Source organism: Quercus suber, unplaced genomic scaffold, assembly GCF_002906115.3.
Source record: "Quercus suber isolate HL8 unplaced genomic scaffold, Cork oak 2.0 scaffold_151, whole genome shotgun sequence".
NCBI lineage: Eukaryota > Viridiplantae > Streptophyta > Magnoliopsida > Fagales > Fagaceae > Quercus > Quercus suber.
In genome coordinates, this window is record NW_027069612.1 from 22,642 (window position 1) to 36,909 (window position 14,268).

General features: G+C 33.3%; 2 protein-coding genes across 9 annotated transcripts; both read left to right on the top strand.

Annotated features, from left to right (window-relative positions):
- The first annotated feature begins 2,744 nt into the window (after positions 1-2,744).
- On the top strand, positions 2,745-6,466 carry LOC111996427 (putative disease resistance protein RGA4). The gene is made up of 3 exons (XM_024028380.1): positions 2,745-5,619; positions 6,074-6,136; positions 6,459-6,466. Exons 1-3 carry the CDS (start codon positions 2,745-2,747, stop codon positions 6,464-6,466), a joined length of 2,946 nt encoding a protein of 981 aa, XP_023884148.1.
- On the top strand, positions 2,990-13,305 carry LOC111996415 (uncharacterized). 8 transcript variants are annotated; one of them, XR_010630368.1, is made up of 13 exons: positions 2,990-3,047; positions 6,074-6,136; positions 6,916-7,116; positions 7,222-7,276; positions 7,750-7,785; positions 7,875-7,919; positions 8,536-8,619; positions 8,792-8,857; positions 9,063-9,101; positions 10,238-10,333; positions 10,823-10,973; positions 12,251-12,381; positions 12,673-13,152. XR_010630368.1 is itself a non-coding variant. In XM_065777218.1 (11 exons), exons 3-11 carry the CDS (start codon positions 6,926-6,928, stop codon positions 10,927-10,929), a joined length of 723 nt encoding a protein of 240 aa, XP_065633290.1. In that variant the 5' UTR covers positions 5,574-5,619; positions 6,074-6,136; positions 6,916-6,925; the 3' UTR covers positions 10,930-10,974. The 8 variants fall into 8 exon arrangements, 3 of the variants coding, with proteins under 3 accessions (XP_065633290.1, XP_065633288.1, XP_065633291.1); XR_010630369.1 differs by lacking the exon at positions 2,990-3,047 and adding an exon at positions 5,574-5,619 and having other exon boundaries at positions 10,238-10,337; positions 12,673-13,305; XR_010630367.1 differs by lacking the exon at positions 2,990-3,047 and adding an exon at positions 5,574-5,619.
- The last annotated feature ends 963 nt before the right edge of the window (positions 13,306-14,268 follow it).

Sequence of the window (14,268 nt, forward strand, 5' to 3'; positions counted from 1 at the left end):
CTATTTTAGAATATTAAAACATAAATATGTAATTAAATAATGAAAAACAACAACTAAAATTAGTACAATAAAAGTGTATATATGTATATCAAGTATCAACCCACTGCAAAACTGCCTAACATAGTTTTTTATTTATTTTTATTCACTTACTTTTAAGGGACCATAGACCACTACCCCAATTCAATGCCACGGCCCCATCCACCCCCACACTAAGAGATAAGAGCCGAACAGCAATTTCAACAAAATTACATATTTTTATATTTACATACACTAACACAAACAGTAAAAAGCTAATCAATTTATATTGTCAAAAGAAGACAAACAGTAAAAAGCTAAGCAATTTCTATTGTCAAAAGAAGACAAAAGTAGAAAAGCTAAGCAATTTATATAATTATATTGTCAAAAGATAAGTCTAAACACATAAGTCAGACACTCAGACTATGAGAATCGAGAGAGAGAGAGAGAGAGAGAGAGAGCATAGATGAGATGAGATAGGGAAAACCGGAAAATGAAAGAGAATTGAAATACCATCGCCGATTTGACTTTTGCCATCGCCGATCTCCGCGTAACGGTCAAGCTAACGGTCCAGAACTGTCAGGCCAAAGTGTCCGTGGTGCCCTCTGCCGCCGCACTAGTCATCAAGGCGCTGAAGGAGCCGGAGTGCGACTAGAAGAAGACAAAGAACATCAAGCACAACAATAACATCTCGCTCGACGATGTCATTGAGATCGCTAAGGTGATGAAGCCTAGGTCTATGGCAAAGGATTTTTTTTTTTTTGATAAGTATGGCGAAGGATCTTAGTGGGACTGTGAAGGGAATTCTGGGAGCTTAGGGTTTGCTTTAGCCTTTATTGGGGTTTGGGTTTTTTTTTTTTTTTTTTGGGGAATTTGTGGGTTTGCTACTGTTAGGCTTGCCATGGGCTTGATGTTGGTTGGACTTGCCGTCCATTTTTTTTAAGAATCCATGGGCTTGCCTTTTGCTCTGTTACAATTTTTTTTTTTTTTTTCAGATTTTAGTTCATATTTTTTTTCCTTGAAAGTAGATCAAATAATTTTTTTTTTTTTTTTTAATTTGAGGGTGTTCCTAATTTTTATTGATTGTGTTCCTAATTTTTTTTTAAGGGTAAACAAATAAAAAAAATTAATTATTATATATAATTTTTTTTAACAGTTTGCTTATTTATTTTAAACTATTTTAATCATGTAATTTTTTTTTGTTTAATAATTAAGTTGGGTTTTATATGTTGTGTTTGTGATGTGTTACACAAGCGTTCCATATATACACAACATGCTTTCATAATGCAAAATAAAATACTTTAAAATTACTAACACCTTTGTTCTAAATGAGAGTCTATTACAAGTTTGAAAGTGAGACTATTACGTGCTTTTTTTCAACTTATTTTTATAACTATCTAATCATATATAGAAAATGGAAACCTTTACCATTTTGTTAAATTTTTAATAGTTGTCACATAAGACTTTGATACTTCACAAGTTTACACATAATTTTTTTAATTATATATGAGAAATGTTAATAAATACCCTAAGGGTATTAGTTTAGAAACTATTTTAAAAAACTTTTTATAGGAAAAGAAAAGAAAAAAATTAATTGTTTTGACGTCTTTTACATTTCTCATAAAAGTGATGTCAAAATTTTCCTAAAATTTTTTATTAACAATTTCTCTAAGAGCATCCATTAATAAGACCCATTATATATTTGTTAATTGAATTTAAACTCTATTTTATATTTAAGCACTTCATTTGAATATTATCAAATTATATTTTCATTAAATGTTAGAATAGATGGTTCCATATTCAAAGTCATTGTCAATTATAGTAAAAGCTTATTATAATTATTATAACTATCATAATTATCAAATTTCAAATTCATACAAAAAATAAGAGATAATCAATCATATCTTGTTAAAATATATTGTGTATTACATGAATCACTCACTAGTTAATTTATTATTTTGGGTAAATAAAAATTTTTAAAGCACACTTTTTTTTATAGATATTGTTGTGCTTGTAAAAAAAAAAAAAAAAAAGAAGCTCAACCATGTATAATGAAAGTTTGCAGGAAAAATAATGGACTTCTTTAAATTATTCAATATTAGTGGGCTTCTTTAAATTTAAAAAATTAGATTGGGCCGGTTTCCAGCGATTTATTGTGACAACATTTTAGTTGCTATGCCGCAAAAACCATATTTTCTTGTAGTCAAATCAAGATATTTTTAGTCGCATGTGGCTGCTCTAACAGCTATCTTTCGTCACTTTTACCATTATTCCACAAAACTCATCTACTATTCCTGAAAGAAAGACTATGGCGGAGGGAGCTTTGATTCATTTCTGATAAAAAGAAAAATAGCTCTATTCATTTAAATGGTAAAAGTTTTAATTTTCCATAAAATAAATTTTTTAAAAAAGTTTTAACTACAATTATGCTTTTAGAATTTAGAAACGTTGTTTCACACTATAGTTCTAACTGCGTTCACACTCACACTTTGTAAATGATTAATACTGACAGGACACCAACAACCAGAAAAGAGCAAAAGGTTGAAAAAGCAGTCTGAAGTTTAGAATAAAAAACAACATTTTCTTTGGGCATAATTATTGAGGCCAGCTGTTCCGCACTTGTTGATGCTACCACCGTTCTAAGCTGGACACTACAACAGCTATCTCTCTCATCACTTTCACTACTCCACAAACCCATCTACGTACTATTCCTGAAAGAAAGAGAAACTATGGCGGAAGGAGCTTTGTTCGATCTTGCAGGGAAAGTCATTGATGTGCTGGGCTCTTTCATTGCTGAAGAGGTCGAACTGGCCTTTGGTGTCAAAACTGAGATTGAAAATCTGAAGAGCACAGTCTCCACGATCCAAGCTGTGCTTCTAGATGCAGAAAAGCGGAGTTCTCATAGCCATCAGATCAAAGACTGGCTCAGTAAGCTCAAAGATGTCCTCCATGATGCTGATGACTTGCTGGATGATTTCTCCACCCAATTTTTGCTCCAAAAAGTGATGTCTGGAAACAAAATGAAAAAGGAGGTACGCCTTTTCTTTTCAAGTTCAAACCAACTTTATTTTAGTGTTAAAATGGGTCATGAATTAAAGGCAATTAGGAAGAGACTGAATGCCATTGCAAAAGATAAGGAGGATTTTCAGTTTAGTCAAAGCTTGGTTGAGCCACTAGTCATGAATAGGGGGGATAGAGAAACTTACTCTTTTGTACTCAAAGATGAAGTTATTGGTAGAGAGGATGATAAGAAAGAGATTATGAAACTTCTTTTTGATGACAATGTTGTAGAGAATATTTCTATCATTCCTATAGTTGGTATCGGTGGATTGGGCAAGACAACACTAGCTCAATTGGTATACAATGATGAATATGTCCAAACAAAATTTGATAAAAAACTTTGGGTTTGTGTCTCTGATATCTTTGATGTACAACGGATTGTTAAAGAAATTTTAAAACAATTAACAAAAGAGAAGCAAGAAGAAAGCCTAGAGATGTTGCAAACTCAGCTTCAAGAAAAACTTAATGGAAAAAGATACTTGCTTGTCCTGGACGATTTGTGGAACGAGAACAGTAATAAATGGTTTCTCTTGCGAAATTTGTTAATGGGTGGGAAAAGAGGAAGTAGGATAATAGTGACCACACGCTCAGTAAGAGTAGCGAGGATCATAGGAGCAACTTCATGGCATGCTCTAAGAGGCCTACCTGAAGAAAAGGCTTGGAGTTTGTTTGTAAAAGTGGCATTTAAACAAGGTAAACTACCAGAGAACAAAGTCTTTATAAGTTTGGGAAAAGAGATTATGAGGAAGTGTGCTGGGGTACCTCTCGCCATAAGGACAATAGCAAGCTTGCTACACACCAAAGATTCAGAAAATGACTGGAGATACTTTGGAAGGTGTGTAATCTTAGAAATAACTCAAGAAGAAGAAAAAGAAAATGATATTTTATCAACGCTTAAATTGAGTTACGATCATCTACCATCGTACTTAAAGCAATGCTTTGCTTATTGTAGATTGTTTCCAAAAGATTACGAGATTTGTGTAACGACATTGATTAATCTTTGGGCAGCACAAGGTTTTATTAAGTTATCAAATTCAAAGCAACGTATTGAGGATGTAGGCCGAGAGTACTTTATGGTATTACTTTGGAGATGTTTTTTCCAAGATGTACGAAAAGATAAAGACGGCAATATATCTTTTTGCAAGATGCATGATCTCATGCATGATCTTGCAGCTCTTGTGGCTGGAATGGAGAGTATCATGCTAAATTCAAGTGAGGAATATAATGGTGAAAAAGTTCGTCATGTATCATTTAATCTTGAGGATTCATCAATGCAATTTTCAACCCCCATGCCTAATGGAAGGAAGATACATACAGTTTTAGCATCTAGTATAAGGGGGAATTTGGGTAACTTAACTTGTGATGCATTCATTTCAAATTTTAAGTATTTAGGCACATTGGGTTTGATAAATCTAGGATTATTTGTAGTGCCTCATTCAATTGGGAAATTGAAGCATTTAAAATACCTTGATCTTTCTGGAAATAGAATTCAAATTCTCCCTAATTCCATTACTAAGATGCTGAATTTGCAGACACTAATACTACGAAATTGTGGTTTGCTTAGAGAATTACCCAGGGGCATTAAAAAGTTGGTCAATCTCAGGTTTCTAGATATTACAGGTTGCGGCAAGCAAATGACTAATATGCCCCTTGAAATTGGACACCTTACTTATCTTGAGACAATACTACCAAGTGTTGTTGTGAGAATGGAAGGTTCCAGGGGCCAAGCGAAAAAAGGCCATTGTGGTTTGTATAAGAAAAAAAAGGCCAAGTCCAATGGTGGGCCAAGTCAATTGAAATTATTACACAACTTGGGGGGACAATTAAGAATTGAAAATCTAGGACATGGAAAAGATGAGGTGCGGGAATGTAAAGATGCAAATTTAAAGGATAAACAACATCTTCAACATCTGGTATTAAAGTGGGATGACTCCGAATGGTATGCAGAAAGCGAATGTTATGATGAAATGCTGCTAGAAGGGCTCCAGCCACATCCAAATCTTAAAGCGTTGGAACTGCAGTTTTATATGGGTGTGAGAATTCCAAGTTGGGTCTCTTCTCTCACTAATCTTGTTCGTTTTGAATTACATTATAATAAAAGATTGCAGCACCTCCCACCGTTAAATCAACTCCCTTTTCTCAAGTCTGTCGATCTTATGTATATGGAAGCACTTGAATACATTTCAGATGAAGAGAGTGTTAGTAACGTGTTGGGTGCTTCCTCTTCTTCTTCTTCTTCTTCAAAAACACCATTCTTCCCATCCTTATCTTCTCTTCATATAGAGGGATGCCCAAAACTGAAGGGATGGTGGAGGAATTCAGATGATGATGATGATGATGATAATGAGCCACACCATCTCTTACTTCCGTCATTTCCTCCTTCTCTTTCGAATTTACAGATTTTCGGATGCCCTAACCTGACTTCCATGCCCCTGATTCCCAATCTCACCTTTTTGAACGGGCCAAAAATTGATGGTTATCCCCTCTTACGGCTACAGGGAAGATTGTCCCAAATAATCCAACAAGAAAAAACAATTTATTCAGGTATGCACCTATCCATCTATCTTTTATAATCCCAAATTCAAAATCAACTACTGGTTTTATTTTAGGGCTTTTATACTTTGAACGACTTCTAAAACTATTCAACTTCATTCTTTTCAATCTTTTTTCTTTTTCTTGTCTATAAACTGTTAATTGAACAAGAAAAATTAGGATAATGTAATCCATCCCTTTTTTTTTTTTTTTTTTTTTAAATATTTCTTTTAATTCTAATAATTTATATCTTTGTACCTAAGAGCATATTGATAATATGATGTGTGTATGGTTGCTGCTTAATTATTGCAGAGTCTGAGTTAGAATCAGAGTGGGTTTGTTCACGGACTTATTTGAACATGAAAAATTAGGATAATGTAATCCATACCTTTTTTCTTTCTCTCTTTTAATTCTAATGATTTATATCTTTGTACCTAAGTGCATGGTTGCTTCTTAATTGTTGCAGAATCTGATTTAGAATTGGAGTCGGTTTGTTCACTTCCAGAGGAGGAATTATTTTGTTTTGCAGGTATTTCATTGGTTTACCCTCTTCTTCTTTTTCTTATTATTTTTTTTTTTTTTGAGTTATTTGAACTATTGATCTATAAAAAATAACTAATGGTTTAATTACTGTTTTCGATGGGATAATTGCTGAATGAATTCTTTCTTTTCTCAGACTTTTTATTTTTTTATTTTGGAGACATTGTTTTTGTCAAAAGCAGAACAAAGATTGAGGTCTACCAATGTAGACATTCACAGATCTAGAGATAATATTTATCTAAGTTGTGCATTTGAACAAAACCTTTGGTGCTTTCAATTTTCTATCTTCTTAATTTGTTTTTATATGTTAGATTTCTAATGGCCAGAGCATCACACAATCATAACTTTTTTGGTTTCCTAGTGATTTTTGGCTCTTCCTCTACCTCCAACAGCCCCTTACAGCCTTTTTTTCATCTCCAAGTATTTCAAAACAAAAAATCCTACACATTTAAAAAAAAAAAAAAAATTCTTCCTTCTCATTGTTGTCCTGCAATCTGCCAGAAATGGAAAAGTTCTAATTTTTCAATGCATAGTTGCACACTTCATGTACTTTATTTTTTAGTTCTTTTGCTAAAACAAATGATTCATAACACTTCCATCATGTGTGTAAATAATACTGTGTATCCAAGTACTAGGGAAGGGTCTAATTTGTTTAGTCGTGTACAATTCATTGTTAGATTGGATTGATTTTTTTTATTACATATATTACTACCAATAAAAATTACTAATTAATTTTTTTTATTCCTTCTCATTGTTGTCTTTGCAAAGGTGAGTGGATATGGCAATAACAAGCCTCACCCTCAGCAGCATGTGCAGCTGCACTTGGCTTCAAAGCTCACCGCCACCGCCACCGCCACCGCCTCCACCTCGGCTGAGGGCTTGTTGCTATTCTTCTACTCAGCTCTCTGTTCTCAAAACCTTTACACACATTCACAGTTCTGGTGTCATAGCTTGCCTTCGTGCCAACAGGTCTCTCTCTCTCTCTCTCTCTAATATTATATGTAGGGACTGTTTTGTTGTCTTCTACTCTCATTAATGGCTTAGTTACTGTATCTTTTTTCTCCCTTTGGATAGCACAGAGTTGGCACTGAAAGCTGCACGTGCTGCACTTAGTGGTGGCATCTCAGTTGTGAGTCTTTTTTTTTTTTTTAATTTTTTTTTTTACAAATTTTTCTTTCATCTCTTTCATAAATTGAACTAGAGTCTCATGTCAAGTAAACTGTCTTAATAATTAATGTATCACACGCGTAACAATCACGACTTCTAAGACCCAACTTTTATTATATAAATATTAACTAAGTAAGTAGCTTTTATAATCTTAAAAGTTGATTCAGTTGCATTGTTTTGGACAGTCTAGAAGAACTTATTGCGCCCACATTGCTTATCCCTTAATCTATGGATTTTGATTAGTTAGATTCTTGCCGTTACTTAAGGTCTCTTGGGAAATTTTTGCTTGCATTGTTGATTGGTGAAATGTTTGCTTTATGTTAATCATTTTATAAAGAAATACAATGGTAATTTATTCTTATTCTGCAATTAGTTGCAGTAGTCCATGATTGTATAAAGATGGTTTCTGATTTGTTTCTCTTTTTTGATATGTAGCTGGAGATTGTGATGTCTACCCCAGGTGTATTTGAGGTTGTTTAGAATGCAATCTTTTCCAATTCCCCAATGCAATTGGCTTCTTGGGCTTGAGAGTTAATGTGCTTTCTTTCTCTTTTGCATAGGTTCTTCAGCAGCTGGTGCAGGAGCATCCTACTACGACCTTAGGAGTAATTCTCTTCCTAGCTTCTCTTGAATTTCTTAATATATCATTTACGTTCAAATTGACTATGCTTGACAAAAATCCTTGCTAAAGTCTATGCTTGTCGGCATAGTTATCTGTGAATGATCTATGGACAAATTCTGTGCTTGTTTGGAAGGACATTAGACTGGTGTTTCTCATTTGTTGGATGTTATATGAACATGTGAGCTTGATTTATAGTGATCCATGATGAGCTAATTAGCTTAATTACTAGTTATCTGACAAAATGCTATAATAAATTGCCCCTTTTAGATATTATCTTTAGGCACATTTCATGTAAATCCAACTAGATGCAATTTTAAGTTCACGATCTGGTTTTGGATGCATGTGGATGGGTTTGTTTGTTGCTGACACACCATAGATAATTATAAATAGAGAGCCCAATTTTGATTTACTATCTGTGAAATAAGAATAGGTCATAACTACTTGGAGGACTATCAAACACTATCTTTGTAACGGACTTCGAATGTTTTTACTGTTCCATCTTCAATCAAGAGAAGTCATAGAAAGGTTCCATATATATCTATGCAAGTACTTCTTTGCAAGAGTTTTCTCACTTCTGAAAAATATTAAGCATCCTGCAGGTTGGGACTGTTTTAAATGTTGAGGATGCCAAAAATGCAATAAATGCTGGAGCCAAATTTCTAATGAGTCCTGCAATGGTGAAAGTATGCATTTTGAATTCATCAGTCTCATGCGTTTTGAATTATTTTGACCTTTTTAGTGATCTTCATGATTCTTCTAATTTTCTATCTTGAATTTAATCCTAAACAAACCTGTTAGAAGACATCACTAATACTGCTTCTTCTGTATACTCTAAACATGCTTATTGACTGTCAGGACATTATGGTTGATGCCCAATGTGGTGAAGTTTTGTACATGCCTGGAGTGATGACCCCAACAGAAGTAAGGCCATCTTATAAAACTTAAAACTCTCTTTCATTTCTAAGCTTTATAGCATTTGTAAAAATTTTCTTAACGCACTTGGCTTCTTATAATGTTTATCTTGCTGGACACTTCTATTTCAGAGTTATTTTTTTCCTACTGTTCTGTTTGAGATTTGAAACTTTTGAGTCAGAAGGAGAACTGAAAACCTGATTGTGATTTACAGATATTGTCTGCATATGATTCTGGTGCCAAAATTGTCAAGGTAAGTCTTGACATGTTCTATGATGTTTAAGATTGGGCAGTTCATATGGTAGCCACTGTCCAATGCCATATGCACTCCTGACTCCTTTTTTCAATGGATATTAATGTGAAAGCTCATTATTTATTTACTTATCACAAAAAGAAAAGAAAAGAAAGCTCATTATTTATTTGATATCCTATATCCACCAGTCATTATGGTTACTAGGTACACAATTATGGTAAATGTCCCCAATTGACCATGAACTTCTTTTAAACATGTATCAGTGCTTGAATAGTCATGATTTTCTTTTTGGTTCAAAAATAAAAGTCATCTTTCTAAATGAAATTATATAAAGTTATGCAAGCTACAATAATAAGTTCTGTAGCTTAGCTTTCTGAGTTAGAATAAGATATCAGTGGAAATTGGATCTAAATTATAGTAAACTGTTTTTCTGAGAGGAATGTGCATCTTCATTTCTCCTGTAACCAACTTGGATTCAAGATTTGTCAATTTAATTGGTTCATCTTGTCTCAAATCTTCCCTATCTAAATTTAATCTTTCAGTTTTCTATCTTGTGAATTGATCATGCTTTAGACTTACACAAAAAAGATCATGCATGCATAGGCTCTGCTTCCTTGAGTTGGCACCTTGGACCCGGTTAGTGTTTTTACCACAGAATTTTAAAAGTATTTCTGTGCCTCGAAGTGGTCTTTCTTGTCTTAGGTTGCTCTATAAAGTTTTTCCAGCCCACATTGTTCTTCTGTACACAATTTCAGAGTGATATTGGAGTCTATTTATTTTAGTCTTATAATTAAATTCAACTGTTAATTCACTAGACTAGGCATACTTTGTCTCACAAAGCTTCCATTCAGATAGTTGAGAGTTCCTTACTTATATTGGCATTATGTAGGTTACTTACGCCCCTAAATACTGGCTCATAAGTCATAAATGCATTCTTCTTCGCCAATCAAAAGGATCTTCATAAGATTTGCACAGTGAAGAAAGTATGGCTTAGTATATGATTGGTTCTTTCAAACATTTGTATTCTCTAGTTTCTTCACTAAGCATTCTGGGATTTTATACTGTTTGGATGTCAGAAAATAGTTCATCTATAGATGTACCTCATGGATTTATTTTTCTTCTATTTGGTGGACTAGGTTTATCCCATCTCTGCACTAGGTGGAAGTCGGTATATTTCTGCACTCAAGAGGCCTTTTCATCACATCTCAGTGGTTGCTTCTCAGGGCATAACAGTAGGTTAACTTTGTCTCTGTCCTGTATCTCTTAAAGACTCACTATTGTAATTTTTGTGTTCATGCTCAAAAGTAAGAAAGATTCAAAATTCCACCCTTCTGCTATTTATTATCCAAGTATAAGAAAGAGAGATGATTTTGCATCTGGGAATTGTATTCATATCCCTCCATTATCCAAATTGTTCTCATGGCTAAGACATTTATTGGGAGTTCTTTCAAACTTAAAAAAAAAAAAAATAATAATAATAAAATAAATTTTTAAATGCATGTATCAGCCCTTCAAATAAACGAAAATCATGCATAAAATAACATTTTCTTGATTCATGTGTACTTTTCATAGATTGAAATTCACACTTGCAGTATTCTTGGAATATGTGTTTTTGGAACTTAAAGAGACATTATGTTCATAAATATTTGTTAAGTTGATATGTTTTATATTCTTATTTTCTGTGTGCAATGTGATGTTATCTGTTTTCTAATCTGGTACAGATTCAGTCAGAGAATATATCACCCAAGGAGCATCAGCAGTTGTATTATCTGATGCCATATTTGATAAGGAGGCAATTAGTCAAAATAATTTCAATGAAATATGTTGACTTGCACACTTTGCAGCTTTGCAAGGCAATGAAGCATTAGAATGGTGAGATCTTTTGTTGTCTATGGATATTGCTTGGTTTTGTCTTTGCTAGACTATTATAGCCGTAGCCTTCGTTTGAAGTTGCCAATGCTACTATCTTCAAAATTTTAAAAGATCAATAAAGAGTGAGAAATACTAGACTAAATAAAACGAATGTGATTTGTTCTAAACCAGATATGCTGGATCTAAAAGGTACACTTGTCATGACAAACCTTTAAAGTCATAACTGCTAACCCACGAAATTGTAGGCAAAATATTTCATCATCAATGTGTGATATGGATTTTATGTTTGAATGCAGACAGAAATTTCATTTTTTTTTAAAATCCAATGCTGAATTGATGACCTACGTATAAATTAAGAAAAATGTGTGGCATATAATTTCTGAGTAGCAGATTATTGGTTTTGCTAACATTCTACATTAATAGGTCAATTACCATTTTAGTAATCCCAAAGTGGCTTGAAAATCTACTTTATTTGCCACCATACTAGGTTTTCACTCATAAATATTCATGTTTCTCCTGCCTAAGTTAATTTTGATAACTTCATATCAGTATTGTGTTAGAAGATGCTTTTGTGCAACTAAATTTAGTTAGTGAAAATTTTGTTTTTCTTTTTTCATATCTCTTTCTCATGAGCTTCTTTGTGGTCAAGAAACCATGAATTAAAATCCTTTGTTTTCATGGTGCTGCCCTCAGTTTCTCCCAGTGTAATTGTGGAAAATTTAAAAAGCATGATGATGACTTATGGCCATCATTTCCATTTATTAAGGTATATTGTTAGTTAGTATATGTTTAAATTGTCCATCTTGATAAAAGCTCCCTCACAAAAAGTACCAGGTTTAATTCGACTCACACAAATGAAAAATAGAATAAAACACTTCAGCCCACAAACCAGACCGACCCCATTTACGACTAGGTTGGTTGACTTGGTTCAGTTCAGCTATATGATGCTTTGACTTTGATCCTTGGTTATGGAATAATGACCATTTCTGTGTTAATTGATTCATGGATTCTGATCCAACTTGTTCTGAATGTGTAGCTTCCTTTCCTTTTTGATCCACCAAAATAACAACAAAAAAAGTCGCATATGGTATGCGATGAACTTTGACAGCTTGGACTCTCAGCTTTCCCCAAAAAAAAAAAATCTATTATACATTGCATACATATCAGACATGGGGCCAGGGAAAAGATTATGTGTGATTTTGAGGAATATCCCATATGGTAGATAATGCTTTTGTCCATTAATGGCATGACCTCTGACTGATTTTTGTGTCATGCAGGAAGAAAAGGAGCAGGCTAAACTAATTGCATTACAAGTGCCCCAAAAGTTTCCTTTGCATCACCTACATCAGATTAAAGCATCAGAAAAATTTTAGGACAAAACTGATGCATATATGCGAGAACTATTGAGGTAAAAGATCAGCCCTTCATTGTTGTCTTCAGTTTGTGTGCTTTTTCTTGAACCTAAAGTAGCCCTTCATTGTCTGTCAACTGACATGCTAAAAATAACATGGACTGTGGCTTGGAGCTGATTCATATCTATACTGCTAGGAAACTGAGACCTACATGATCATATCTTTGTTATGTTAAATTTTGAAATAGTTTTGGCACTATGCTCATTATCATTGTTTTCATTATTATTTTTGTCATCACAACCACCATTATCATTATTTGTGCTCAGTTTTTCTTCATATTTTTGCAGATTGATGACTATGAATAAAACCAGGCTGAGTACCCTTGGATATCTACTCTGAAGAGCTAAAAATTGAACTTTGAACTGATTTATTAGCTTGTTGATAAGGTTGGTTAAGTCGGCATTACAGTGTAGACATTTGGAATGCATTCCCCCATCGTCTCAAGTGGTGTATTTGGAAAGAGAAATGCTCAGAGTTTCAAAATGTGGAAACTTCAGTTTTGGACTTGAAACTCTCACTCCTTGGACCTTTGTTTGAGTGGATAGCAGACATGAGCAGTATCTTTGAGTAGCATGATCTTTGTAATTTTCTTTCAAACTGTTGGCGAATCTCTTGTGTACTTCTTTTGTACTTGGGTAGTTGGGTTATGCTACTTTTGTGCTCTCTTGGTGAATCATTTACTTGGGTACTTGGCTTTGTTTGCATTCCAAATCACTAATTTCACACCACTTACTCAGCTTCTATTAAAGTAATCATTTTTGGAGTTTGGACAATAATGCAAAAATGATGCTAAATATTTTTTCTGCAATACTAATTTTAAGTTATCCTACATTTTCCAGAATAAGGGAAATATTTGCATCATCTGTATAGTACAGATTTCAATCATAAATGAAGGAAATGATGACAAAAATTGTATTTAATTTGTAAATTAGTTTATTGAGTTTTTTTTATTTAAAAAATTATAAAGCTGTAAGTTGATGTCTACAGTCTACAAGGTTTCTCAGCTAAGCTTGTTTTGGCCAAGGGTTCAAGCTCTCGAAGGTATTAGGATAAGGACTTTTTGTTGTTTTGATAAGTGATGTAGGACACGTTTTAATATCTAATTTTTGTAATTTTTTAATTTTAGTATTTTTATGTAATTTTTGTTATTTTAGGTTTATGTTATTTATCTTCTTCTTTTAGGTGTTTTTAATGTTATTTAGTCAAATTAGAGTTTTATATACTTTTGTAGCCATCTTAGGGTTTCTAGTTGTTCTATATTTTGTTTTTACTATTTAAATACAGTGTCCATTTGAGATTTACTTATTTTGTTGAAATTGAAAACTTTTTGCTGGAAGTACTGTAGATAAAGGTAAAAGTTAGCTGAAATAGTTCAATGAGACTTATAAATAGTACCAAAAGGTGCAGTGAGACTTATGAATAGTAGTAAAAATAAGCTGAATAGTAAAATAAGTTGGCAAAAATAATTTTTGCCAAATGCACACGCATTGTAGCCTCCAAAGGCAATTCAATTTTTATTTTATTATTAATAAAATACCTAGAAACTAATAGTTTAGTTTATGTCCATTAAAGAGAGCATTGTGTATGCTTTTTTTTCAAACTTCCGCGATATCAGTTGGTATCAGAGCCTTGACATACCTTAGTCTGATGGCTAACCGGTGAGACGGTGACCACCACAACAACGACGTTGAGAACACAATCCTCACTAGGGTTGAGTTCCTAAAGTTTTGTGAAGAGGCTCGTGATGAGAATCAACAATTTCGTGAAAAAAGTCAACAAATTATAGGCGAAATTAAGCAAATGATTGCTAGGAAATCATCTCATAACAAAAACGATCAATATATTCAAAGACATCTCCTAACTACAAGAAAATTTCATTCTTT